Genomic DNA, 26,813 nt, shown 5'->3' with positions numbered 1-26,813 from the left:
GTCTTCTGCTGTGAACCTTGACTTCCCTCCCTTGGGCTAGCACAGCTGGGCATCACGGAATCCATAACAGATCCACAAAAGCAAAAAACCCCTTCAAAGCCCTTCTGATGTAAGAATACAGAAATCTAATCCATGTTTAAGATAAATGTCTAAGGCTGCAGAAAAGAAAGATCAGGAACATTGTCAGGTAAAGAATAAATTTGCTTTCAGACACCTTCAGATCCCCCAGGGACTCAGGCCAGCCTGACCCAGCAGGAGCCAAGGGCAAGATGCTTTGGAGCCAGATTAGGTCCTCTGGTGCACCCATATCCATGCTGGCTCAGGGCATCAGGTTAAAGAGCAACAAATTAAGTTCTGAAACAGCAAATTGGGAAACTGAAATACCTTCCTAATTAACTGGCAAAGAAACTGAAGCTGGGAGTTCTTTACTGTAAGTCAGAGAACCACAACATGCCATTGAATAAAACCCAGGACTCCACTGCAGGCCCGGGGCATGCCAAGTTGAACAAGGTGCCCCTGCTGCACCTTGTGCGAGGGGCAGGCTCTTCTGAAAATTTCTTGTTAAACCAAGAAAAATATCTCAGCTCTGCCACAGCCACAAGCAAGATGCTTTGTAGGCCGGAATGCTGCCAGCAACCACCACTTTTTTTTTTAATAAAACATCCATGTGTTCTGTCATCACATGGGATGATGATTCAGGCTGACCTGCATTACACAGGCATTGAGTCTCACACACAGCACTGATTTAAAGTTGCTGTGGTTGAAGTAGAGAACACTGGGTCATGACAAAGATATCAAAAGATGTAGAATCCACCGTATTCACAGATGAGCGGTGTCAGCGCTTAATTACTCTCCTGGTTAGTGTTGATGACAAGAGGCAGCAAGCAAGGAGTATTCTGAGCAAAGGGAGACAGAGCCTGAGAGTCTGCTTTCAGACAGCTTGCTGCACATCCTCTTGTCTGAGCAGCTCGGTATATACAATCCCCTTTCCTTTTTTTCTGGCTAAAAAACATCAAAGCCAGGAGAAGAAAAAAAGAGGAAAAAAAAGAAAATCCAGCTTATGGTATAAGCACAGCTCTGCCATTTTGAGGAGATAATTATAGAATCACAGACTGGTTTGGGTTGGAAGGGACCTTAAAGCTCAGCTTGTTCCAACCCCCTGCACTGAGCAGGGACATTTTCAACTGGATCAGGTTGCTCAGAGCCCTGTCCAGCTGGACTGGGAATGTTTCCAGGGATGAGGCATCTACCACTTCTCTGGGCAATCTGTACCAGGGCCTCACTACCCTTGCTGTAAAAAACTTCTTCCTTATACCTAGTCTGAATCTCCCCTCTTTTAGTTTAAACCCACCATTTCTTATCCTATTGCAATAGGCCCTGCTAAAACCTCTGTCCTCATCTTCCCTTAAACACTGAAAGGCTGCAGTAACATCTTCTCCAGGTGAACACCCCCAGCTCTCCCAGCAACTCTACATCCTCCTGATGCTAGCCCTCAGGGCTGGAGGCAGCTCTGCAGGTGGGGTCTCACCTGAGCAGGGCAGAACTACCTCTCCCCTGCTGCCCATGCTGGGGCTCAGCCCAGGGCACGAGGGGGTTTTCAGGGTTGGGACAGGTCCAGCTCTCATCCACTAGCACCCCCAAGTCCTTCTCCCCAGGGCTGCTCTCAATCCCTTCACTCTCCAGCCTGGATTGATCCCAGAGGTTGCCCCAGCCCAGGTGCAACAACTTGAGCTTGGCCTTGGCGAACCTCATGAGGTTTCCATTGGCCATTTCTCGTGCTTTCCAGGTTCTGGATGACATCTCATCCTTCAGGAGTGTCACCCACACCACTCAGCTTGCTGCTGTTGATAAACCTGCTGAAGGTGCCCTCAATCCCCCTATATCATGGATGAAGTCAATGTCCCAGTACAGGTCCCAGGGGACACCACCCATCTTCAACTGGACATTCCATATCATCCATCAAATCTGTGTCTCTCCAATTTAGTGAGAAAATGCTGGGAAGAAGCCCTAGACACAGAGAAAAAGAAAGGCACCTCCCCAGGAGCTTTTTGGACTCTGCAGGCAACCATGCAGTGACACTGCCAAAGGATCATGATTTTCTCCAGCCTTCCTTCCAGAATCTCACAGAGCTATGGAGTGTCCCCGAGTGTCCTCCACCAAACACCAAACCCCTTTATAGTGCCTCAGGAATGACATTACCAGGTCACAGAGGAGCCTGGCCATACTTTGTGCCTCCGCAGAAGGAAAATATTCATTAAGCAAAACATAATATCCCTGCAAAGTGCACTATGTTCCAAAGGAAAGTATCTCAAATGATTAGGTGTGTTCGGCCAGAAGGAAAATCCCTCCCTGACACAAAGGGCCAGTGGTTTAATGTGAGCACAAAGCAAGACAGCAACACCAGGAAAGTGATAATCTGCTTTTCCTGATGTTCCCCCTTCCCAGGGAGCAGTGTCTGTCACTAAATGGGAGACAGTGAATGCTGTGACTGGCCATAGCACAGCCAGAAAGCCTCTGGGGCAGCTAACTGCTCTGGAATCACTGCATGGTTTCACCACGTTAGCCAGGCTGCACATGAAGTGTGTCCCCGTGCCACCCTCCTTTCCTTACCTTTCACTATCCACACGGTGCTTGGCCTGTGGTTTCCCTTTGTCTTTCTGTGGTGTTGGGTCTTCCAGAAAGCTGTGGTCCAGGCTGTCCTCAGGAACAAAGTCCTCCACACTCTGTACCTTGGCAGGGGCTGCAGGGTGCTGGGGAGGAGTGGCAGCAGCAGGATCTGCATTAGCAACAGGAGTTGTAAAACGTGGGTGTCACCACAAGCAAGACAGAAATTGGCTTTTTCCAGATCTCTGCTGCCATGAGGCAGGACCTTGGCTCCACAGCGAGGGAAGAGAAAGGTTATGAACAGATTATAAAACAGCCCAGAGTCTGACATGAAGGACTCACAGATCATGGCTGCTGGGGATTAGAATGTGCCAGGCTGACCCAGGCTCTGGGTGGACTGAAAACCTCCCTGGCAAGGGCTGGCTCTGCTCTCCAGGGAATGCTATGGCTGACTGCACCACAGGTTTTATTACACCTGTGCTATGTGCACTGCTCCTGGGGGATGTCCCTTCACTGTTCTCTTACCTCTTCCAGACTGTTCAGTTCACCCTCTCCTATCCTCTTGCTTTTTTCATCTGTAACTGTCCATGGCAGAATTGTTCACATTGTGCTTTTGGATGTTCTGTGTAAAAAAAAGCTCAAGAGCCACCTCAAATATAGACTGACTTTAATACAGTTTATTTGTAGAAACACCTTTACCCATCTTCAAGGTATCAGGATGAAAACCCATGAATTAGCGTAACTAAGAAGCCTGAAGTGATTAACCTTTCCATAATTTGCAATACTCAATGTTTTTCCTCTGCTCATGCTGCACTTCACATCCAGACTTTTCTTTTGGGTAAAACAAGACTTGTGCCTTTTTTTTTAAAATTTTGCTCTCCTTAGCACAACTTTCAGATCACTTTTGCATACAAACACTACTACCACTAATGCCACAGAGTAGCATTGGTGTAAGCTAAACCACAGCCAAAAGAATTACTATTCCAAGACTTCACAAGAAAGCTTAAATAGCAGGTCCCAGAAAAACCAAGTATTACTTGGTAACAATGATTTTTCAGCTGCCTTCCAGTGAATTGGTCCCTGGGTACATTCCAGTGGAGGTGCACACCCTTTGCACACTACTGAAACCTTGCAACACTGACATCAGCTCTTCCTGGCTGCCTTTTGCAACTGCCCCTAAGCATTCTGAGATATCGGGGATGAAAGTCACAAGCCCAAAACAGTTGTCAAGCTAAGAGTTAAAAACAGAGAAGAAAAAGAAAAACCCCAAACCTAATCACTGTAACACTGGTAGTAGACCACTTGTCTTTTTTTCTACAGATTAAAATGATGTTTTGTTTTTTTTGTTGACAAGGAATTTCTAACATCTGCTCCCCTCTTTGGTTTTTGTTTTGTTTTCTCTGGGCACGAAGAGTCATAAACAAACCAAGATGGGTGCATTGTGTCGTATCTGGGAAGAGGCATAGGATGCAGAACACTGTGTGAAGATCTAAAACCAGACCATTCCAACATCTGAAATTGCAACCCGTGTCCTCAGCACCTCCTTCTTTCTCTCCGTGGGTGTCTCAGGAGCACTCTGAGCCAGAGTGAGAGGGAAAGTATTTCCAAAGGGTGACTCAAACCATGTCATGATTTTTAGGCAGTGCCAGCTCTGCAGCTCCAGTTAGTTCCACAAGACAAAGTGAATGTGACAGGCAAATTATGGTCCAGATCAGTAAAATTACATGCAACAAACCCTTGATGCCTCTGCCTGGCACTCTGTGTGGCAGGGTCTGGAGCAAGGGCCACGCTGCTCTGCCAGGTACCAGTGCTGAGGCAGCAGCCAAGGGCTCTCTCCTCCCAGACCTGCTCTGAAGGAGCACATTTCCCCAGAGGGGGAACCTGCACCTATGTGACCATTTCTGGCTGAATAACCCTTAAACTCAGCACTCTGCTTCTCTCCATTATGCACAGGAGCCCCTCTGGACCACCACATGTGTGCAAGGATGGCACTTCAAATTGCTTCTCTAGTCATTTTTTTGCTATTCAAAAGGTATTTTTGCTCCTGGTAAGAACCCAACATTTTATTTATTTTATTAAAGTCTCTCATGTGCGTTCAGGTTCTTCCTCTCAAGCAAGCTACAGCCACCACGCAGCTGGCTGGGCACAGTCACCCATCCAGCACAGAGACAAAGCAAAATGCTGATCAGGAGAAAATAGAGAATGACAGCCCAAGTCTCCCTGGACACCCGCTGCACATGCATGGCACCTATGGCCTTCACACACCTGTCTGCTCGGTCTCTCACAGGGAAAAAAACGAAATGAAATGAAAACTGGGAGGCCTGTGGGTCCCATCCTGCCAGGACAGGGCACCAGCACCTACCTGGCTGGGGAGGAGCGGGCTCGGCCGCAGGGGATGTCCCGAAGAGGCGCGCGATGATGCCACGCTTGGGTGGGGGGGCTGCGGCCAGGGGGGCTGCGGAGGGCGGGGGGGGCTGCGGGGCCTCGGCTGCAGCTCCTGCTGACAAGGATGGGACAGGGTCAGGAGACATGGTGGCGCTTGTGACAAGTGGCAGCGGCGGCTGGGGGGTGCCGGGGCTGGAGCTGCCTGTCGAGGTGGAGCTTGGAGGTACGATGGGTGACTGGGAGCCAGAGGAGGGGCTCTGCCCGTTTGCTGCTAGTGGTGATGTGTGTCCTTGGCTTCGGGCTTCCATCATTTCCAGGAAGCTGTGGGGAAGATAAATTACAAATAATAGGAATGATGAATCACAGAATCCCAGACTGGTTTGGGTTGGGAGGGACCTTAAAGTTCATCTCATTCCAACCCCTGCCATGCACAGGGACACCTTCCAGTAGGCCAGGTTTCTCCCAGTCCAGCCTGGCCTTGGACACTTCCAGGAATCCAGGGGCAGCCACAGCTTCTCTGGGCAACCTATGCCAGGGCCTGCCCACCTCCACAGGGAAGAATTTCTTCACATCCCACCCTGCTCTCTGCCAGTTTAAAACCATTGCCCCTTGTCCTATCACTACCTGCCCATATAAAAAGTCCCTCTCTCTCCTTTATACAAGCCCTTTTCATCTGACTGATGGGAGAGTATGGGTCTGCTTCCAGCTGGGCTTGGGAGGGTATGGATCTGCTTCCAGTGACACTGTGACTCCCCGGGTCACAATAAATCTGGTTTACCCACATGAGCTGAACTCACCCCATCTGCACTGAGGTGTGGAGAATCCCAACCTGCTCTGCACTACAGGATCAAATCTATATTTGCAACGCTACTGGGAACTCCCTGAATAGACAGACTATAACAACAAAGGCTTGAAATGCAACCTGAAGTCAGTTGTTGTGATGTTGGCATCAGTTGGACATATGTCTCTAAAGGACTAAGTGCTGTAGGAATGGTACATTTTTAGATTCTGCAGAAGAAATCACAGTACTCAGGAAAACTGCTGTAATAACCTCCTTATCAGCCAAGAATGGATCTGAGAGGAGAATCTTTGAACATGAAAAGAGCTGCTCTGAGGGCTCAGAGAAGACTGATTTACCATTACCCTTCTTGCAGGGTGCAGATCCACATGCAGGCTCTCCCCTGCACACACTCCCCTTCTGTGTGAGAGGCCCTGGAGCCAAGCAGCAGGAGCTCTGGAGCAAGTTATGGTTCTGGCTGCATTCCTGACTGGAAGAACATTAAAGCCTGCACCACTATAGAGAGTGAAAAGCTCTTTCCTTCCTTTTCCAAAAGAAACCCAAGCCTAATGCAAGCCTCTCTCTGCAGCCTGCAGGGTCAGCAGCCTGTTTCACACACTGTGTGCAGAGAAATGTGGACAGAGACAAGTTCTTGACATGAAATGGTCTGAAAAACAGATCTGCCACATGCTGCACAGCTGAGAGATACAGAGAGGACACCCAAAGTGAAGGATCCTGTATAATATCCAGCACATCCCAATCTCGCCTCTCATTTCATTAAGCTTAATGAATTTGTGCACAGAGGCTCTGGGTTCAGCTGGTTCTGCAAGACAGACTTTGGTTGTGCTCCAGGCAGTGAGAGTGTGAATGGAGAGCCTCCTCTGTCACACAGAGCATGACCTCGTTCTTCAGGGACCTGAGCCAGCCAGAACCTTCCCTGGACTGACTGCTGGGCAGAATGCAAACAGTGGGGGCTAAGAGACTCTAAGCCTTGAGATATGATTTCCTATCTAAAGGCAGTAACCCGATATACTTTTAAGGAACAAAATAATATACTTTGTGACCAGCAGTGTCTGGAGCCCTAGGGAACAATAGCCCCAGGAAGCTGTTACTTGAATTGGAAAACCAGCAGTCCTTCCTAAGTAACTGGCTAAAGTGGAGATCAAGGGCAGCACTAAAAAACAGAATTAGTGAGGCAACATCAACAGATAGGGACAAGATAAAAGATAGAACTAGATGATCACAAATTACAGAAATAGGAAGAAATTCAACAGTACAAACAAAATTGTCATCTACTCAGGGATGAGGAAAAGAGTTCTTGCTCCCAGTTCTCCACATGAGAATGGCTGGGAAATAATCGCCTCGCTCATTCTGGAAATCTGGACTCAGAACTGCAATCCCAACCATGCCAGAGCCTGGCTGTCACGTGCTGTCCCTTGATACCTACCCTGTACCTGCCCTGATGCAGCTCCAGCCATTCCCTGGGTCCTGTCCCTGATCACAGAGAGCAGAGATTGCTGCTGCCCCTCCGCTGTCCCTTGTGAGGAAGCTGCAGACTGTCAAGGCACCTACATCAGTGACTGTGGTAGCCCCACTGATGCTCCCACCAGGATGCAGGCCAACACTATGTGCCTGTTCCACCCAGAACACTGGCTCCACCAACACGAGCTCCCAGCAGAGCTGAGCTCAGAGCACACGACGCAGCATCCAGTCCCCATCCTCCCTCTCCTAGGGCGAGCTGCGTGACAACACATTCCACTGAAAATGATGCATGGATTTGTCATACACCAGAGAGAAAACATAAAGGAGTTTAACTCCTGCACTGAGCTCTGTGGAGACTGCATCAGATTGGTTTGGAAGGTGCACAATACATCACACATGCTGCAAGGACATAGCAGTGTGTGCTCAATACCTCTCTGTCGCTGTGCTCCCTTCCTGAGGAGGGAATGGTGGGATGGCTCAGCATCCTCCAAGCAGGGTACCCACAGTGTCCATGGGGTGGGGAAGGCAAACCACAGAGCTCTGCAATTCAGCCCTCGTCCAACAAAGCAAAGGCTCTTTATCCCCAAACCCTGTGAATTGCCATGGCCTGCAAAGCTGTTTGTGAGCTTTGCCTGCATGCGATGTGCAACTTCTCAGCTCCGCATCACATTTGCTGAGTGCTGAATTCTGCCATTCCTCCCCTCCCAGCTTTGATCCAGGGCTTCTGGAGAGCCAAAGAGGAGAGCTGAACTTGGGACTCCCAAGACCCACTCAGCGTTAAAGACTCCTGCCTCCCAACTGTGAGGAGAGATCAATCCCAGATGATCTACACGCACCCCTGTTCCTGTTTATAGCAACAGCAACCCTGGATGGAAGCCTGCAAGCACCCAGCAGCCAAGGTACTGCTGCCAGCAGCATTTGCTCTCCTCACTGTGCCAGGCTCCCTGACTGTCTGTGAAACACCCAAATCACCAACACTGCCTGAAACCAGAATGAACAACCTCTGAGCCTCAGGTCACTGAGTCCACCATTGAGGCAACTGGCTGACTCAGGTAGGATAAGATGATTGTACACTGAAGATTTTGGAACAAGGAGACACAAAAAGTATAGAGTCACATCAGGATACAGAATACGAAGCTCAAAGGGTAGTTAAAGCTGGACTCAACAAAGCACAGGAAACTCTTAACAGTACCAGAGTATTTGGAGATTTACTGTATGTGGTTCTGTCAAAGCTGCCCATTTTGGAAACAACCTGCTTTGTTCTGGGAAAGTAGCCAGCTCCAGAGGGAGGGAAGGCTGTGACTACCACCTGTTTCTCCTCCAGAAACACATGAAATTTAAGAGCTGGAGGAAAAAAACCCTGCTACATAACTGAAGTATAAAGAGTGTCATCCTTCCCTCCAGCACAACCAGACTGGGGCATAAAACACATGCAGGCTTTGTCTGCACCTGTGCTCCTGTACCTTTGTGACCTGTGGTGTGTGAAGGGCATAAAAACAGGAGACAGCAGGTTCTTTAGTAGGAAGATACAAATGGTAATTTGGGGACAGCACAACACAGACTCTTGCTCCAGCATAGCACTGAGGACAGCTGTGACACATGTGCTTCATGTCACCTCCATCAGCTCCAACCTAGACACATGGGCCAAGCCCTGTGCTGTGACACTGGGGAAATCAGGGTGGTCTACACGGGCTGCATAAACCAGCTCTGATGAGTTTTTATAGTTAGATCTTTTGTGAGGGAGGTGGGTGGAAAACCAGCACACATAAAATGCTGCCAGCAAGCTCACAGTAATTTCCAGGATGAAGGTGTCTAAGCATCCTCCACACTTTGAAAATACTACATAATGCATGAATGCTTTCTCTGGCTTTATACACACTCCTCAGAGGCACAAGTGTGGCTGTTTTGGGAACACACCGGGCCAAAGCTGCCATGTGTCTGTTTCTTCTCAGATTCTATACAATCTGTCCATTCCTCATTCTATCCATCAGTCCTTTGGAAAAGGACTCACTCAGAACCTTACTGTGGAATAAGCAGCTTCGTGCCCACACTGGACGAAGGACCAGGTCCTACTAAAGCACAGGGTGAACTCAACCTGAGCACCTTTATTCCATTGGGATACAGAAACTGCAAATATATCATGCATGTCCAGGTGGGTCATCTGTCCTCACCCACAGGGGCTCCTTATTTGCCTTTCAATCCTTCCATTACAGACCAAGTAACAAGTCTAAAACATCCTCAAATTCCTGAATAATTTACTCGTGGTTGGACCTGCTTGCAAGAGGGGACTGTTATGCAATTTTAAAGATGAACATGCTCTGTGGGAACAAAAATTCATCAGGGCCTGAGGTTACTGTTGCTCTGCTCCCAGGGCGAACACAAAAAGCACAAAAGGACTTGTTAGCCTCACAATTCCTAAAACCGTCAGTGCTCCTGTTCATTTAATTTTGGAGATGGGAACAGCCTCAAGTTTTTTGGCTCCTGATTCTAACGGGTATTTCATCTAACAAGAAAGGCTCTGGGTTACTTTATTAATTGTGTAAATGAAGATTAATTGACTGGATGATATAATTTTAACTGGGATTAGTGAGGGTTAGATTTCCACATACTTGTTTTGGCCTCATTAAAGGTACTGCCCCAATCCCCCTAGCCCAAGTTCCTGAATGTGGAATCAATGGCCAAGAAGGTTTCAATTCCTGCTGTTGTCCTGTTTTCCACCTGACAAAATGGATACAGGAGGGTAACTCCCTGCTCCATAAAATACAGGACATGCTCCATGTCACCACTTCTCTAGCAAGACTGACTGATGACAGGCTTAGATGCACTTAACACAGCAGCCCCAGAAAACATGAGCCAGTCTCATTCCAGTACAGGCTGGCTCCTGACCTGTCTGATGACCACAAGGATTCACAGCAAGAAGATAATAGTGGGGCAAAGGGAAGAGAAAGACAGGAGTGGGTTTACTTTCCCAACTGGTAATTCAGCCTGTAGCTGGTGTCATTCCAGACCTGTACTTCCATGCAGTGGAGGATAGCAGAGAACAGCTCCAGCAGCAGCTCCTCCTGCCACTGTGTGGGTGTTACTCAGCACCACTGTCTTGCTGAAATTATGAGCTATGCTCAATGTGGAAAAAACCAACCAGGCAAATAAACCCCAGCCCCCAGCCAATGACTCTGCAGTGATTAAAGCTGTCCCTGCAGGGAATGTGTCTCCCCAAAGCAGAGTCCTCAGCAGGGCAGCCCAAATGTCTGTCTGCAGTCACTGGCCTGGCACCCACAGGGTGAGAGGAGACACCTCCAGTTGTGCCAGTGGAGGTTTAGGTTGGGTATTGGGGAAAGTTTCTTCTCCAAAAGGGCTGTCCATCCCTGGCACCCTTCAGTGGGGGAATGGGCACATTGAACATAAACAAGTTTTCTGTAAAAACAAGATGGGTAAAATTAAAAATGGAGAAATTGAGCAAATTAGGTACAAGTTCAGAACATCATAAAAGTCATTACTGTTTGTTTAGTAAGAATTCAAGAACTCAAAAAGGGCTGAAATGTTCTTTTAGCAGCACTGAAAATGTAAAGTCTGAAAGCACAGGGACAGTACCAGAGGTGTGTCAGGCGGTGAGAAGCCTGAACACAAGGAAAGAACTGGAAGCGGACCGTGTCCCCCCCAGGTACAACCAGGCAGTGGCTGCCCAGGCTGGCTTACGTAAGGTGGAAGAGGCAGCATTGTGTGCCACCTGGTGTTGTCTCTGGGATCCACATTTTGGATCAGTGACGTTTTGTCCTCAGGTTCCCTGCCTGCTGCAGCAGGAGGAAGAGTTTTTGTTCTCTTTCTGTTCTCACTGAGCCAAATTTAGCACCGGTCATTGTGACACAGCAGCTACCAGACGTGCACAGGGGTGAAGGGAATATCTGAAATGTCCTAGCGCTGTCACCTTGCCATGCTCTGTGGCCTGATTTTACGGCAGGAGAGTAGGAATGGCCTCCAAGGAAGTGCACACCATGGCCTGTGGTCCCAAATACCTGCAGTCATCTCCCCTTGCTGTGCAATTTGGGTGACCCACAGCAGAACTCCCTGTGCTGTCTAAACTGAAGCAACTAACACAAAGGCCTCGTGACAGGAGATGCTCCTCTACCAAGTAACAGCCAATAAAAAGGAAAAAGCAAAAGAGAGCTCAAGTTGCACCACAGGAGGTTCAGGTTGGATATTAGGGGAAACTTCTTCACAAAAAGGGCAGTCAGACTTTGGAACAGGTTGCCCTGGGAGTGTTCGGAAAACACGTGGGTGTGGCACTTGGGGATATGGTGGGGTGGTGGCTTTGGCAGTGCTGGGTTAACAGCTGGACATGATGATCTTAGAGGTTTTTCCAACCCTGAGGATTCCACAGTTCTGTGATCTGTCAAGGGTCACCAAGTCACACTGCACCAACACACACACTGTGCACAACAGGGTAAGTGGCAGCAGACAATGTACCAGGGGCTTACTTGGACATTCACTGATATGAATATTAAAGCTGGTAATCCCAAAATGATGGGCATCTGACAAGCATGGATGCACGGACCTTCCCAAGCCCCAATAATGAGTACTGCAGATCTGCCTCACTGCTGCAAGGTCTGATTCCCAACACGCACTGTTGTGTCCACACATACTCTGTTTCCCAGCCCAAATTGTTTAATAAGGTTGAGACTTAATCCAAACCTGGGTTCTCTGCCATATGAATGTGAGTATTTCTTTAAATTAGGCCTTTGGCTACAAAACTTGAGCCTGGAGACCTCCTGCAGGGATAAAAATTGAATGTAAGAAGTGCATACCTTTCAGCTCCGGGGCTGAACTAACCCCTTTGCAGCTCATCTGTCCCACAGAGGTGCCACTCAAACAAACAGACTCTCTGTTTCTACCTGGGGTACAGAGAAAAACCTTAAACACCCTAAAATAGCCTAAAATAACCCTAAACCCTTAGTCAGTGTGAACAAAGTACTGAGACACGAGACTGCCTGATGCTGTTCTTTTGGGATCTGTGCCTCTAGCCAGCAAGGTATTTTAAAGCCCTTTCTCTAAAAAGTGTTATTTTCTGAAAGTGAAGAACTTTGGCCTCAGTACAGATATGAACATGCAGGAGCTAGCCAGCAGCATAAGGATGTCACTTTATTTGCTAAACCAGAATCTTACAGAAAATTCTAACTCCTCTTTTGTCAGGCTCTGATATTTCTGAGGCCACGTTAAGCTAATCTGCAGCCTGATCTGCTGCCTACCAGCACGGCAGTGTGGTCACACTGGGTGGGATGATCCAGTCTAATACCTGTTGCTGGAACTAGGAGGTCTGGCCACCCCTCTACCACCACCACCACACTGCTGCTTTAAGATCTAAGATGTCTTCTCAGAGCCAGCCCAACACAGATTAACCCTGAGGTAGATAAAGCCAAGATAGATTTCACAGTCACAGAATCTCAGACTAGTCTGGGTTGGATGAGACCTTAAAGCTCATCTCAATTACATGCCTCTGCCACAGGCAGGGACACCTTTCACTGGACCAGGCTGCTCCAAGCCCCATCCAGCCTGTTTTTCTGCTGGATTTGTGAGCTGAATTGACACATATTGAGACCTAGGACACACTAAAGCCGCTGGAAGGGCAAGATCTCGTGCTGTGAGTTTGAAACAGCTCTACCAACTCCTGATTCTATTAAGTATTCTCCCATTACTGAAGCAGTGCAAACAAAAGTATGGAAAACCATCTGGCAGCACAGCCCACACAGCCCAGTCTTTTGAGTAGGGACATCAAGAGAAGTGCTGAAGGCATGAGGTGACTACCTTGTCCCTCAGGAGGAGAACGAGGTGAATGCTCTGGAAACAGCATTGCTTTGTGTGAATTGAGGTATTTCAATGCTCTCCAAGGAAAACATGCTGAACAAGGTTATAGAACTTGAAATTTGGTCTGAAAAATGCTGCACATGAATATTTCATAACCATCGATTCCAATTTCCAAACAAAGCCGCCTGTAAATAATCTTTTTTCAATACATTCTGAGGCTGACTTTTCTGGAACCACACCAGTGCAATAAAGGCCTTGTGATGGGAATTCAGAGAACATGGATTCCTGTTCACTGTGCTACAGTTGTACTGGCTTCATGGGGCTAAAGCTGTCAAACACCATCACAAGCAGCCAAGCACACAGCCAGGGCACAGAACAGACACAGGGCAGAGGACCCAGCCACTATTTCAATCCAGAAATACATCAAGGAGTTCAGAAGTACTCAAAGGGAACAGAAGACAGCAGTGTTGTTGCTATCACTTTCTGCATCTTAAGACATACAATACATAGGTGTGCAACAGCCAGGAGAAGAACCAGCTTGTGTGCTGAGCAGCTGAGGGATGGAAAATATCCCCTTCCAGCATTTTATCTACATCAGCATGTGCTGGCTCCAGGTGTGCTGCTCAGCCCCACCTGCCCTGCCCTCCCCAGCCATGTGCTGGTAGGAACCAGACCGTTTCACAGGGATTCCCAGGCGCATGCTTTACTTCAGGTGACGCCATTCAAAAGCAACATTTTATCCAAAGGATCCCTAAATGTTCCTCGCTAGACCCTTCAACCTGGCCATATGCCACAGCTGGGACTGCCCAACATTCATGTGACACCGAAAGCAGTTAGAAAAGACAGCTCAGTGACATACAGTTCGTAGTTTTGGTCTTCAGTCTCTTGCTGCACTGACAGCTCCTCCAGAGTTGCATCAATATCCAGCTGATTTGTCTCCAGCTGCCGTAGCAACGTCTCCCTCTGAGGAAAGGAAAACAAGCTGGGTCTAAGCAGAAGGGCCACTGTAACAGATCTCTGTGCACTGAGATCCTGTGACACCACTTCACCAAAGCAACACATCCAACAGGAGCCCTGGCCCTGATCATGGTGTCCCTTTAAATTCAGAGCACAAAGAGAAAGTGAATAAAAAGGAGATAATCCATAAAGTCTGTGTGTAAGAAGCATCTTGTTCTGTGAGCTGTTCTCAGCCATAAATCTGAAATGTGTTATTTCAGACACCACAGCACCAGCTACATTTGGAGAATGGATTCAGCTCCTGCAGAGATCAGTTGTGCAACCCATTCACTCAGGCCTTTGATGTTCCCTGTGCTAAATCAGCCCCTCTGGGGGCAGGACCCAGCTGATGCAAAGCCTCCCATTTTTTTTTTTTGCTCTCGGGGTAGATGAGGGAGCACAACCTGTCAACTCAGTTACATTTCAGAAGTCCTTGCCCCTCTGCCTCCAGCTGCTGTTCCACAGATGGGGGACAAGCATTCTAGCCCATTTCCAATGGGCAATAAAGTGAGTTGACTGCACTAATGTAACCCAGGACTCAGTCCTTCCTTTCCCACAGAACTCAAACAAAAACCTCAGCTGAGAGGAAGAGCTGGCTTAACAGATTCACTCCTCCCGACATCCAGACGGCAGCAAGGAGAGATCAATAACCACAGACACAGGCAGCTCCCTCAAGGGCTGCAGCCCTGCAGGGCTGACACGGCATCCACTCCCGCAGAAACATCATTCCCGATCCCCTGGACAAGACTAGAGCTGTCAGTGGTGCAAATCCTGCCCACAGCCCCATCCCCTGCACACAGCTGGCCACTGGCCACGCCAATCAGCTCAACTCCCAAATTCTGGTGTCAAAAGCCATGATGCTCGGTGCCTGAGGGCATCAATCCTCCCTCTCCCACTGCCTCTGGTGGCACAGAGCAGGGCCAGCTTGTGCTGAGCTGGGTTGGCGAGTCCCAGCCCTGCACTGTCCCCATTACAGCAGGTCTGTGGTGTCACAGCCTGCATTCCTGCCCAGGCAGAAGGACAAGCAAGAGAAACCCCAGGCTTCCTCCAAACTGCCAAGGTTTTTCTTTGATAACTGCCTTATCCTCCAAGTACATTTCAGCTTTGCACTGACAAATATTTTTGAAGGCTAGCATCAATAACCATGGTGAATTCTTAATTCCCTGACACTTGAACTCACTGCAGACAGATCCCATCAGATTAAAAGCCCAAAAGGAAGTCTATTACACAATTCCCAGAATAAAATCCACTTGAGAAGACAAACATTTGCATGAAGTGATGATGCTCAGTCTCTACATGCACATGCTGCTGGCATTATGGTTTCATAGATGTGACAACTTTGAAGATATGAAGACACTGCACAGGTTTGAAGAGCAACCAACTCTTCTGGCTCACACAAACCACACCAAGTGCTGTGCTCTGGGGAACGGTCACAGCACAGCCTGAGCCCTCCATGGAGCAACTGATTTATATCAAATTCTACTATGACTGAAATCAGCAAAAAAGCTTGAAGTATTTTTTATTTTGTACCATAAGACTAGGTGATTCATCACAGCTGATAACCTTAATTTACTGGAAGATGCAGCCCTTCTTGAAATTTAAGGACTTCTGTGATCATTTAAGCTAATTTACTGTTTCCAAGGCATATAGAGTCTTCATGTTTAACTTTGCCATTGTGTTAAGAGCTTGGAGCACTCTCTTTGCTGAGTAATTTTTATTCATCATTTTCAAGTGCTCTCTGAAGATGAAAACTTGACTTTAATTAACATGTATGCATGGAATTATGAAGTCATTACTTAATGACAATTCCTTTGTTGTCATTTACAGACAGGAAAGATTCAGCAAAATATGCTATTCATATTTAAAGTTGCTACACTAATCAGAAGTACTAATAAGGATTGTAGAATTCAAATTCTAGATTTTAAAATTCAAGAAAATCAAGATCTCAGTAGTAGATATCTACTATATTATATATATATTATATAATGTTTTACATTATTCATGCAGTATAAGCAAAAATGAGACAAAGAAGGGCAAGTCTGCTGCTTCTTTGTCCCCAGTTTTCTAAGACAGGTGAAATACATGCTGAGTAAATTAGCTGAACAAACAGAGACAGAAGGGCCGCTGCTCTCCAGTGCTTACCTCAGGCTCCTTGATAATGACTCTAATTAGGCTTGCCTTACACTTTGGCACTGAGACCACTTTTATTTATTTCAATTTCCACGGACCACAACAAATCAAGAATATATATTTAATAAAAAGAGAGTTGCAATCAATTTTGTACAAATTCATCACTACAAACTTCCAAATACTTAAAAAAAAAAGAAATTATTTTACCATGCTGGTTATTAAAATATTAAAGAAACAGCTTATTTTTTGCAATGACCCAAAAGAAGAGAATAAATCATGTGCTAGAGACCAGTGCTTTGGCTGAAAGCCACTTGCAAGGGCTTCCTGGGAAAAGGAGATTTCAGCTGTCTGCAGAATCCTGTCTCCTTCCAGCGCAGCATCTGATGGCCCCCCATTTGTGGGCCACCAGCAATACCTACTGCTAAACTGCATCCTCAGGTTTGCCAATCCTGCCCCTGGAAATGAACTGATAAATAATTGAAGAGCTCAGGCCAGCAGAGAGAATGTGCTCTGTACTGGGGGTATGGATTTCAGCCCCTGCTTTCTCCATAGAAGATGCATTACTGTAAACTGAGCACGGGAATGTGCTGCTGAAAACCACACACTGACCCCAACCCTGCTGAGGGACAGCCTGGGACCTCGGACACAGCTGGACCACTCTGCCCTGGAAAGCTGTGGAGGGCAGGCTGAGGGACACAGAAACCTCTGAGGCTGATTAAATCCTATGTGCATTTCATACCGGGCACCATCCCTCTCCTTTAGACACTTCAATTACTGGTGAAACATAATCAAGATCATGCCTGGGTTTTTCCCATCAAATGGAAAACAATGACATAACATGACACGTGGCCTCAAAAAGCAGAAGCTACTGATCCCAAAGGACCCCTGTAGGATCACCCCAAAAGCTGATCTTCTAAAGGCCCACAGATGAGAATCCCACCCTCTGCAGCCTTTGGCCTTCCCTCGCTCTCCCAAGAATCCTCAAATACAAAGGAAATACAAGACTGGATCCATGTGAACAAGATCCAAGCACATGGATCTCATATTTATTGCCTTTTATTAGGGCAAACATTTTCAGCAAACAGAGGTTCCTGAACTACTCAGATAATGGCCAAATCTCTTCTCATCTGAGTTTTAACTGAACAGAATTGAAATCCGAAGTTTAACAAATGTATTTCACATTTTTTACTTGGAAACTGCACCACTGGATCTCATTTTCATGCCAGTGAAAATGGAGCCTTTCTATAGAGGTCAGCATTGGGACACTCAGCACAGCTGACCTCTTGTAACCAGAGACATGTTTAAGTCAGACACAGGCACTAATGTTCTGACATAATTTTATTATACCAACTTTAATGAAAACAAGAATCTACTCAGGATCCTTTAAGAGCAAATGAAACCTCAAATACCAAATTCCTGCTTTAGAGAGGAAGCAAATCCAATCTGCCCCACACACCCAGCACATCAGGAAAACATCCCTGCCTTACCTGTAGCTGCAAGAAGGGGATGTTGAAGAACTTGTGCAAGTACTTGAGGCCAAAGCTGTTCTTCATGGAAGACTCAGCATAGCGAAAATAGGAGGAGCCGGGAGGCCTGTGCCAAGCAGAGAGGAGAACACACCCTGCACAGGACTGAGTAACACACCATGAGCCACCCCACAAGCCAACCCCCACCCTCAAATGCAGCCCAGAGGGTCTTTCTGCTTGGACTCATTATTTTGTGCACAGCCAAAGTTCACAGTGAAGGGAGGCAGAAGGTGGATGCTGGTGTGTGACAGTGTCATGTGCCTGCCAGGCTAAGAAATACTCTGTCAGGACACTGGGATGTTGGTTTCCTAAACTGGGAATTCACAGCTTTACAAGCTGTTCATTTCACAGGGAAGGTTTTTGTTTTAAAACCACAACAGGACTGACAAAAATAATATATATGAATTAATTTATAATGAAATTATTTCATCATGGATAAAGTCTTAAAACTGACACCATTTCTTTGTACCTGACACAGGCCTAAAGAAATAAGAGATGAGGAAAATGAAAAACAATGCCTTATAATCATAAAACTATATAAAAAGGTAAAATCTACGGAACCTTGACCAACAAATACTATTTTATACCACATAACAGAGCACCTCAGATTGGTGAACAATCTGCTCCGGATCAAAGGGCCCATGGGGTCAGCAAATGCTGCTTGTGAGACTCGGGGAGCTCTGGGAGCCCAAGGCTGGTGCAGGACAAAAGACACACGTGACACGGATGTGAAACACGGCAGTGACACGGTTACTGAGGCTGCTGCCCTGCCCAGTGACCTCTCACCTGTTCAGGTTGTCAATGAGGTCCCGCACGTCACCGGGCAGGATGACCCGGTGCTCCCCCATATCCCGGTAATTCCCAAGCACACACACTGGAACGTGGGTCGGCACTTTAGGAAGCTCCCTCAGAATATAGTTAAATGTCCTTCATCAGAGGGGAGAGAGAGAGAGGCAGATGAGTGGGAACATTCTTCTGTTAGCAGTTTCATGCACAAATCACAAAGAAAAAAACAGTATTTTTTTTTTCCCAAAATCCTTCTAAGTCTGTGGCTTCTTTACCCTGTCAGAGAAATAGATTAATCCCCAATATGTTTGGATGATTCTTTATTCAAAAAGAACTTCAAAAGCTTAATAAGCCACTTTCACCAGAACCCTCACATCTCCTACAGCAATCTCAGTTCTGCAAAACGGTGTGGGTCAGCAGAAGGAAAGGATTCCCTCCCTTCAGCTGTCCACAGGCTCACTGACTCACACCAAACCTGAAAACAACAAATATACAAAAATAAATACAAAGCAGGAGCTCTCACCCCCCTCCTCTTTTCACTTGGGTTTCCTTATCTCTCTCACCCTCCTCAGATGTGCAAAATCAACAGTTCATTACTTCTGTAGATTAATACAGCCTGGAGCCTCTAAATAATCCTTACTAATACCAGTTTCTTGGGAATTTCTCACTAGCATCCTCCTTTCCCTTGTGTTCTGGGGAGCAGGGGTTTGCAACATGCACTTTGCACCTGTGATAGCACTAATTATCAAGCCTCAGTCAGCAGCGTATCAGCAATTGCAGCACACAACCCACTGGGCCACTGCTGGTTTGGAACAAGCCCAGGAGAGGAGTGTATTAAAAGCCATGTCACAAGATAAAGCTTTTATTTTGAAGGATACAAGCTTGCTTCAACTCATTAGCCTGGTTATCAGCTTCCAAGTCCAGCTGGAAATCTGGAAATCTGGAAGTCATTTGTTTTGCCTGAATAAGGGAGAATCACATGGTGCCAGTGGCTTACCATTGCTTGGTGATGTCAAACATCATCACTACACCATTGCAGTTCTTATAGACATCCAGGAACTCTGCATCCAGAGCCATTTCCGATTCTGCCTGAGGAAATAAAGGCAAAGAAGCAGTAAATAACTGGATTCAGCTTCAGGCTGATACAGAACACAATGGATACAGTACTGAGTGGGCAAACTTCCTAAAGTGGCAATCACTTTAAGGAGTACCCGTGGATTTCACACCATTACCACTGAAATAAGATACCTGGTGCTTCCCAGCTTTCATTTCCCATAGGAAGGGGATGTGAAGCATCTAACAGTCTCTGACAGCACATGCTAGAACCCATCCTTGTCCTGCTGCTGAGCAAACATCTGGGGCACAGTCATTCCCAGTGACAGGAATAGAAATCAGCAGGGAAGCTGCAGTGAGGGCAGGGGCAGGGCTGAAATGCACAGAGCAAAGAATGAAGGGCATCAGGGATCCCACTGTCCCTCACCCACCTGCCAGGCTGGCCTTAGAGCAGGAACAAATATAGAACTTGTTCCCCATGGACCAAAGGTGGACAAGAGACCTCAGACCTTTGAATTCCAGGTGACTCACCTCCTGAGGGTCATTCTCCAGTTTCAAACCATCTCCTCGTTTTTTGCATTTTCCTTCAAAAGAATTGTAAAAAACATAAAAAGCATTACACTGGGCAAAGAACTGGAGGATGGGTCTGGACAGGTGCACAGCAGTTTGAACACAACCTTAAAGCAGATCCTACTTCTACTGTAAGCCTGGGGGATGAGGAGGGGTGGGATTGATATGCCTTGCTGAAGAATCCCAGCTAGGCTATCAAAAAATGAACAGTAAAGCAATCCAAAGACAGACAGAACTTATGTAAGTAATCCAAGAGAAACCAAATGGTGGGAAAGGAACCGTGGAGATGGAGAGACAGTCTACATGTGCTCCAAAGGCCAGAGCCACAGGGTTTGTTTTTCCTGCACACAGCTCAAGGATAAATAGTAAGAAAACACAGTTACTCAGAAAAGCTTTAATGCTGCAGGTTACAGCAGGCAGTTCTGGTTGGTGCTTCTGTGCATCACTGCAAAATGTTTGCCCACTCATGTCATCTTACTGCTGACATCTGAAAGCAGCAGAAATATTAATCCTGATCCCTCCTCATTTGGGCATTGTATTTCCCTGAGGAATCCAAATATGGGCTCTGATTCTTCCCCATGCAGCTGAAGGTGTGGGATGTCTAGGCCATGCATGTCGTTTCCCAATTCAATTCATTTCAAGTCAGTGACATTTGTGTGGCTTCTCTGAATATCCATACATTGCTATTTCTGCAGTCACTGCTAAATTATGCTTGGCATGACCTAAATTTCTAGGTATTAAAAGAGAAGCCCAAGCAACCACAAATACTCTCCATCATTCCTCCCATCCTGAGCAATGAAGATGTCTGTCTAACCTGGGCACACTTGCAGTCAATGCTCTGAGACAGAATGTACAACCTGCACACGGCTCCCTGCTCCCTCTCCTTTCTGTGTGTATCCAGAGGAATAAGTAATTTTCTCCTACACTGCTCATCAGTGCTGCAAAGGAGGTCATCTCAAAGGAGTCACAGAGCTGAAAAGCGCATGTGTGTACAGATTCATGCACAGGCTCTATTTTTGGAACCCAAACGGCAGGATGAACCAGACAAAGATAAGATCTATGCAGTGAAAAGATGTAATTTAGCCTATAAAGGCAAGGGCACAGTGAGGACTGTGCCACTGTATGCATGAGGTCCAGATTTGAGGCTGTACTGATGTGTAATGGAGGAGCTTCAGTCAGAAAACACGGGTGTTTGTGCTGCAATGGCTCAGGTCCTCTCCCTGGAACAACGGCTGCTCCTCATTTACAGGTGTAACAGCAACACTGGCACTAAATACACTTGGCAGCAGTGCCCTGGAATCTACAGAACAGCTCCTACTGGACACTGGGGTTGTGATCATCACTTGAGTCTCTGCAGCAGTATGTATCATCAGTTTTACTGCAGGATAGAAGGATTCAGTACAGCTTGCTAACAAATGCTGTCCACCATGCAAGAAGGCTGCTTCCCTTCACCAGTCAAAAATACGTATCTGGAATAAGTGAATCCCTTGTGTTATCTAACTTGAGACATCTGAAAATAATAGAAATATGAATTCTGATCTCTCCTTCTTGCAGCACATGTCTGGGAGGCAGAGTGGTGAAGGTGCAGCAAGGAGGAAAGGAATCTTCAATACAAGGGAAAGCATTTGTCTATCTTGTGGGCAACAGAAAAAAAACATGATTTGATGCCTTCAGTCATGTATTGAAAATATGTGGGAACCTAAGTGGCATAAGTTACAAGACAGGAATTCACAACGGTTCCTGAATCTCCTGCATTCAAGCAGCTTCTCTGCATTCAGGATCTGTTACAGCTTTATGACCTGCAGCAGTTACACAACTTGCTGCAAAGCCAGAAAGATGAGTCAGGATTGTGACTTTTGCTAAGACAGATCTTTCCTGTGCTCTGTCAGTTCCAAGAGCAGCAAAGGAGATGATATTTACTACATAAGCCACACAAAATCCAATACAATCCACGGCTGGAGGCAAGCTCATCTTGGGAAGATTTTTAACAAGTGGCAGCTTTCCAGACATGATCCCAGCTCCCTGAGTGGGCCTAAGGAGAATGCAGCAGGCAGCAAGGAAGTCTGGACTCCAGGGAGTCTGCACATTTAAAAAAAGAATCCCAAATAGTCAAGAACAAGCCAAGTGGAGCAGCACAGTCTGACAGCTGCCATTCCCCACTGCCTCACCACACTAACCAACCTCACAGCTATTAAGCTTTCACAACAAACCTCCCCACATTTCCAAAATATCACCTGGATGCTAAATAACCAGTACCAAGGTAAGTTACCATCCAGGCAGAGCCAGCAGAGCTGCTTCTGCATCCCAGTGGATTCTGGAGGGAAAACCCACATTGCTGAATCAGCAAGGACAGGGAGCACACCTCTAGGGAGCACCAGGAGAAGTACCACTCAGGAAAATCAGTTAACTTCAGCCCAGAAATGTACATCCAGTTTTCAGGGTGCAACTCCTGCAATTCCCCCCAGCCCCCTGTGACTGCAGAACAGCAGCACAGCTCAGCAGGGGAGAGCCCAAAGCTGCTTTACACAACTGAAGCTGAAAACTGCAGTTCCTGGACACACCTGTTAAGTTATAACCCACATCAGCGCTTTCAACAGTTTCCCCCATGATTTATATAGGTCTCCTAATTTCTTCTGAAAATAAAATGCGGAAACACTGGCAGAAGAATTTTAGCCTGGAAAACTTCATGTTGAAATGCGTGCTCAGAAGATGCATTTTTTGACAGTTTCAAATGCAGCCTGATAAATGCAGTGTTCTGACCAGTTCTAAATATACACATGAGCCAGGATCTGGTAGGCAAGGAAAAAAAAAAAGGAGGATCAGGTCTTGTCAGCACTATGCTACAGCAGCACTGGATACTTCACTACTGCAAGTCTACAGTCCAGTGTGGCTCTCACCCAAAGCACCACGCAGGAGGATTTTTTGTCCTAAGCATACAGAAGGAGAACAAAAATGTTGTAACATTAGGAGGGAAGTTAGATATGAGCAAGCTCTTAATGCTTAGTATGAACATTTTCTTCAAGTTATGTTTATAAGGAATTCACAATGCTATGGCAATAGGAAAGGATTTGATTTCATTAACATTATGATGATCCGATTTTTACTCTGCACTGATTGAGCACAATAAAAAAGTACATATCTGTGGCCCTGTGGCCCTCATCTTAACAGAATGAGTTTTATTTCAAAATAATATAAAGTGAAGGGAAGGGAGTCCTTTAAGATTTCCAACATAGGCTCCACCGTCAGAAATTAAAGCACGACCAGAAGAGATGTTATCAACATCTGCGGATAGCACATCCTGTCCCCTTCGCCAAAAAAATGACAAGTCTCTAGTTGAGAAGATGACTCTGCACAGAGAAGCTATTCACAGAAATAAATGCTGGAACCACATGATTCCCAAATTAAATGTCTATCTATTCATACCAAAGCTGCAAGGCAGCGAGAACACAGATGTTTTGCTCAGATTCCAGCCCTCCACTTGTTATCCCACAATCCTAAAGCCAAACTGTAATCAGACTGACTTCAGCAGTAACTCTGGCCTAAGCAAGGTTTTGTCTACCCTGTGAAAACTGGAGCTTAATACACCAAAAAGATAAAGTGCTCAGGATTTTCATTTAAAGTTCCTGGCTCAAATTTACCCTGAAGGCTCCATTAGGTATCTGAACTAGATGTGCTACGGCTAATTCTCTTTCTTTATTCCCTATTTCAAATACAGTTCAGCTGACATGAAAAATGACATTTCTCCTTTTCCCACTCCCTATAGCACTTTTAGTTTTTGGTGTAACATAAGTGTAGGTTGCACAGGTGGTGCCTCTGAGACGGAATTCTGCTGAGGAATGCCTGAGAGCACCAATTTCAGCCAAGGCTGACAGAAAGGCAGCACCAGACAAGCCATCAAAGTTTGAGTTTTGATTACTGTGGTCAACAAATCTGACAGACACCAAACAAGAAACATCACTCAGAGCAAGAGCTGCTCACCTGTGCAGCTGCTTTCCTGACCATATTCACTCACTAAACCAGGAGCCTGGTTGATACTAAATGCATCTTAGAAGCCAAACAACATCTGCATTCAACAGACTGAGCTGCGGAGATTCACATCTGGATCTCAATCCCTTCCAGGAACAGATCCCACTGCATCCCAGTTTGCACTGCATCCAGACTGTGTCTTCACAGATGTTTCGGGGTTTGGCTCTTTATAAAACAAGTTTATACTCTGACAAAAATTTAAAACTAATGAAAAATGCATTTATAGATCATAAGATTTTCCTTGGCTAAGCATTTAGAAAAGGTTTTGGAAGGCACATATTGCATTTTCTGTCCTAGTGAATTTTTAAAGTAATTGGCTTCTCTTTGATCCTTCTCCCCTGCATACATTACCCACTGCAGCTACAGTTTTACCAATTTAACAACAGAATGCCTTCAAAAAACAGCTCAACAAGAACTTTTATAACCAGAACAAAGAACTCAGAACCTATGTCTAAACATACAGGAAATCAGAAAGGGGAGAAGGCAAAGTTTAGTCTAAAGTTTATTGAAAAGCTCAGAGAATTGGAATACACAGGGCAGCAGGTGCTTCATCTGTAATAAGCATGTAGAACAACTGCTTTCGAACAGTGGGTTTGATCTGAAGTTCAGATTCCAGATAATGGGTTCCAGCATAGGGGACTCACCTCTCCTTTCCTTATTCTTTCAGGAAATGATATAATAAACACAGATTTTTTTTAAAGCAGAAGGAAGCAGGTATTTCTGAAATCCATGTAAGATTTTAATTAAAACTGAGAAAGAACAATGAATCCCCATTAGAAAGAAAGTTATAAATCTTACCTTTGTCCACTACATCCCAGACTTCAACTTTCACAATGTCATCAGTGGCTGGAAGCACAATAGAACGTAAAGGGTTAGAAGGTTTCAGTAAAACATCCATGACTCAGAGAGCCCAACCCAAAGCCAACATGGAGGAATGTCAAAGCATAGGAATGTCCAAAGAAAAGCAAATTCTGTGGCAGAAGAAAACCCAACCACAAGAAGGCAGTGAGCTGTTGAAGGTGAAAGCTGTCCACCAAAACCATGCTGTCTAAAGAACTTCATAAATACTCTTAGTCACATAAGTGATGGCTGGATTTCCTTGCTGGTTCATGTCCGGTTTGAAGCATGTTTAAGTATTTTCTGTAGACTCTCTTCATAACATACAGAGGTTTACAAAGCCATTAAAAAAAACCAAAATTGTAATTTTGAGGATAAAGTTTGGTTTATAAACAAGGCATACAACTGGCAAAAGGAATACACACATTCAAGAAAGATAAATGACAGCATTTCCATGTAAACATGACAGCCAGTGCAGACAGTCCTGCAGCTACAGAAACCCAATCTCTCTGCACATTTCCAGGTGCATTTTGTGAAAAATAAGGTCTCTGTCTTAGGTTTCAATGCAGGATATATTTTATTACCTGTTAAAACCAGGTATGGCAGTGTTCTTTATCTCTTCCAGGACCCATCCTCCCTCTGGAGGAAATCTTCTTTTAAAGATCCGTTGGGTCTCACTGCAGGACTGATAAAATTCCATCATCCCACTGGGAGATGCTCCAGCCAGGGGGAGGAGCCAAGCATTCCTACCTGGATATAATCTGAGATTTGGAACACCACAGCAGCCTTTCTCCACTGGATTCCCAGAGGAAAACAGGACCCATCTACACCACAGGACCTTCAGAGGAAATCTACACCCTTCTCCAGGGTCACTGCTTCAACAGAACCACGTCTGTCACTGCAGGAGCGCTGCAGCCACCATTTAATCAGACTGCTACCAACACCCTGACCAGCAGGGTGTCAGGTTGTATTCTCACTCTGTCAGTGTTGGGTTTTTTTTACTACTACATTTTTATTTTAATTTTTCTAGTAAAGAACTGTTATTCCTATTCCCATATCTTCACCTGAGAACCCCTTGATTCTAAAATTATAGTATTTCGAGGAGGGGAGAGGATTACATTCTTTCCACTTCAAGAGAAGCTCCTGCCTTCCTTAGCAGACACCTGTCTTTCCAAACCAAGATAGTCTCACTAGGAATTCTTCTTCCTATTGAGCAACAGCATCAATAAATTATAACCAGCAACATGTATTTGAGTTGCTAAAATGGGAAGCAAGACATGCAGAATTCTAACTCCAGTAATTGCTGGTACCCACAGGCAGCCGATTCACGTTCAGGTGGCCTGAAAGTTGAGCAGCTCTGGCTCAATGTTTCCATGGAATCCAAATAAGCAGTCTGATTTTCAGGAAGAAAGAAGCAAATAAGGCTGCAGTGGAATTTCCTCCCCCAAGGCACCATCCCATGACTGTCACTCCCTCCACCCCCTTCCATCTTACTTTTGTAATTCCAGTGGATGCTGGTGACTTGGATCTCCTGAGTTGGAATATATTCCTCAATAAATTTCTTTCCCTGCAGTCGGTGCCAGAGTGTGGTTTTCCCAGTGTTCCTGTCCCCCCGGATGACAATTTTCACTGGAGAAAAGATCAAGCAGACAAATAAAGTGATTAAACAGAACTTGAAGAATGCTGTGAAAAGCATGCTAACTTTTTGCAAGCATTATTCAGATGTAGTCAGTCCTCCCAATATTATTACAATAGGAAAGTAGAAAATAGAAATAAATTGTAAAATAGAAAATGTCCTTTGTCCCCAGCAAAGGACATGATTACTGCTAAAGGCTGGTACT

The 26,813-nt window shown here is 45.9% G+C and overlaps 1 protein-coding gene across 2 annotated transcripts in view; it reads right to left on the bottom strand.

The window, feature by feature from the left end:
• RABL6 (RAB, member RAS oncogene family like 6) overlaps positions 1–26,813 on the bottom strand; it is a 40,029-nt gene that overhangs the window by 10,422 nt on the left and 2,794 nt on the right. For both annotated transcript variants that reach the window (XM_005527137.3, XM_088065824.1), the window contains exons 2-10: positions 26,467–26,601; positions 24,934–24,981; positions 20,071–20,123; positions 19,484–19,575; positions 18,487–18,627; positions 17,662–17,767; positions 13,908–14,011; positions 4,967–5,310; positions 2,611–2,776 (exon numbers count right to left, since the gene is read on the bottom strand). In XM_005527137.3, the coding sequence (XP_005527194.1) occupies positions 2,611–2,776; positions 4,967–5,310; positions 13,908–14,011; positions 17,662–17,767; positions 18,487–18,627; positions 19,484–19,575; positions 20,071–20,123; positions 24,934–24,981; positions 26,467–26,601 (1,189 nt within the window). The remainder of the gene's footprint in view (positions 1–2,610; positions 2,777–4,966; positions 5,311–13,907; positions 14,012–17,661; positions 17,768–18,486; positions 18,628–19,483; positions 19,576–20,070; positions 20,124–24,933; positions 24,982–26,466; positions 26,602–26,813) is intronic.

Source organism: Pseudopodoces humilis, chromosome 22 (genome assembly GCF_049639895.1).
Source record: "Pseudopodoces humilis isolate 2021_Gansu_Grassland_sample_001 chromosome 22, ASM4963989v1, whole genome shotgun sequence".
NCBI lineage: Eukaryota > Metazoa > Chordata > Aves > Passeriformes > Paridae > Pseudopodoces > Pseudopodoces humilis.
The sequence above is the reverse complement of the archived record's forward strand: the minus strand, read 5'-3'. Positions and strand labels throughout refer to the sequence as shown.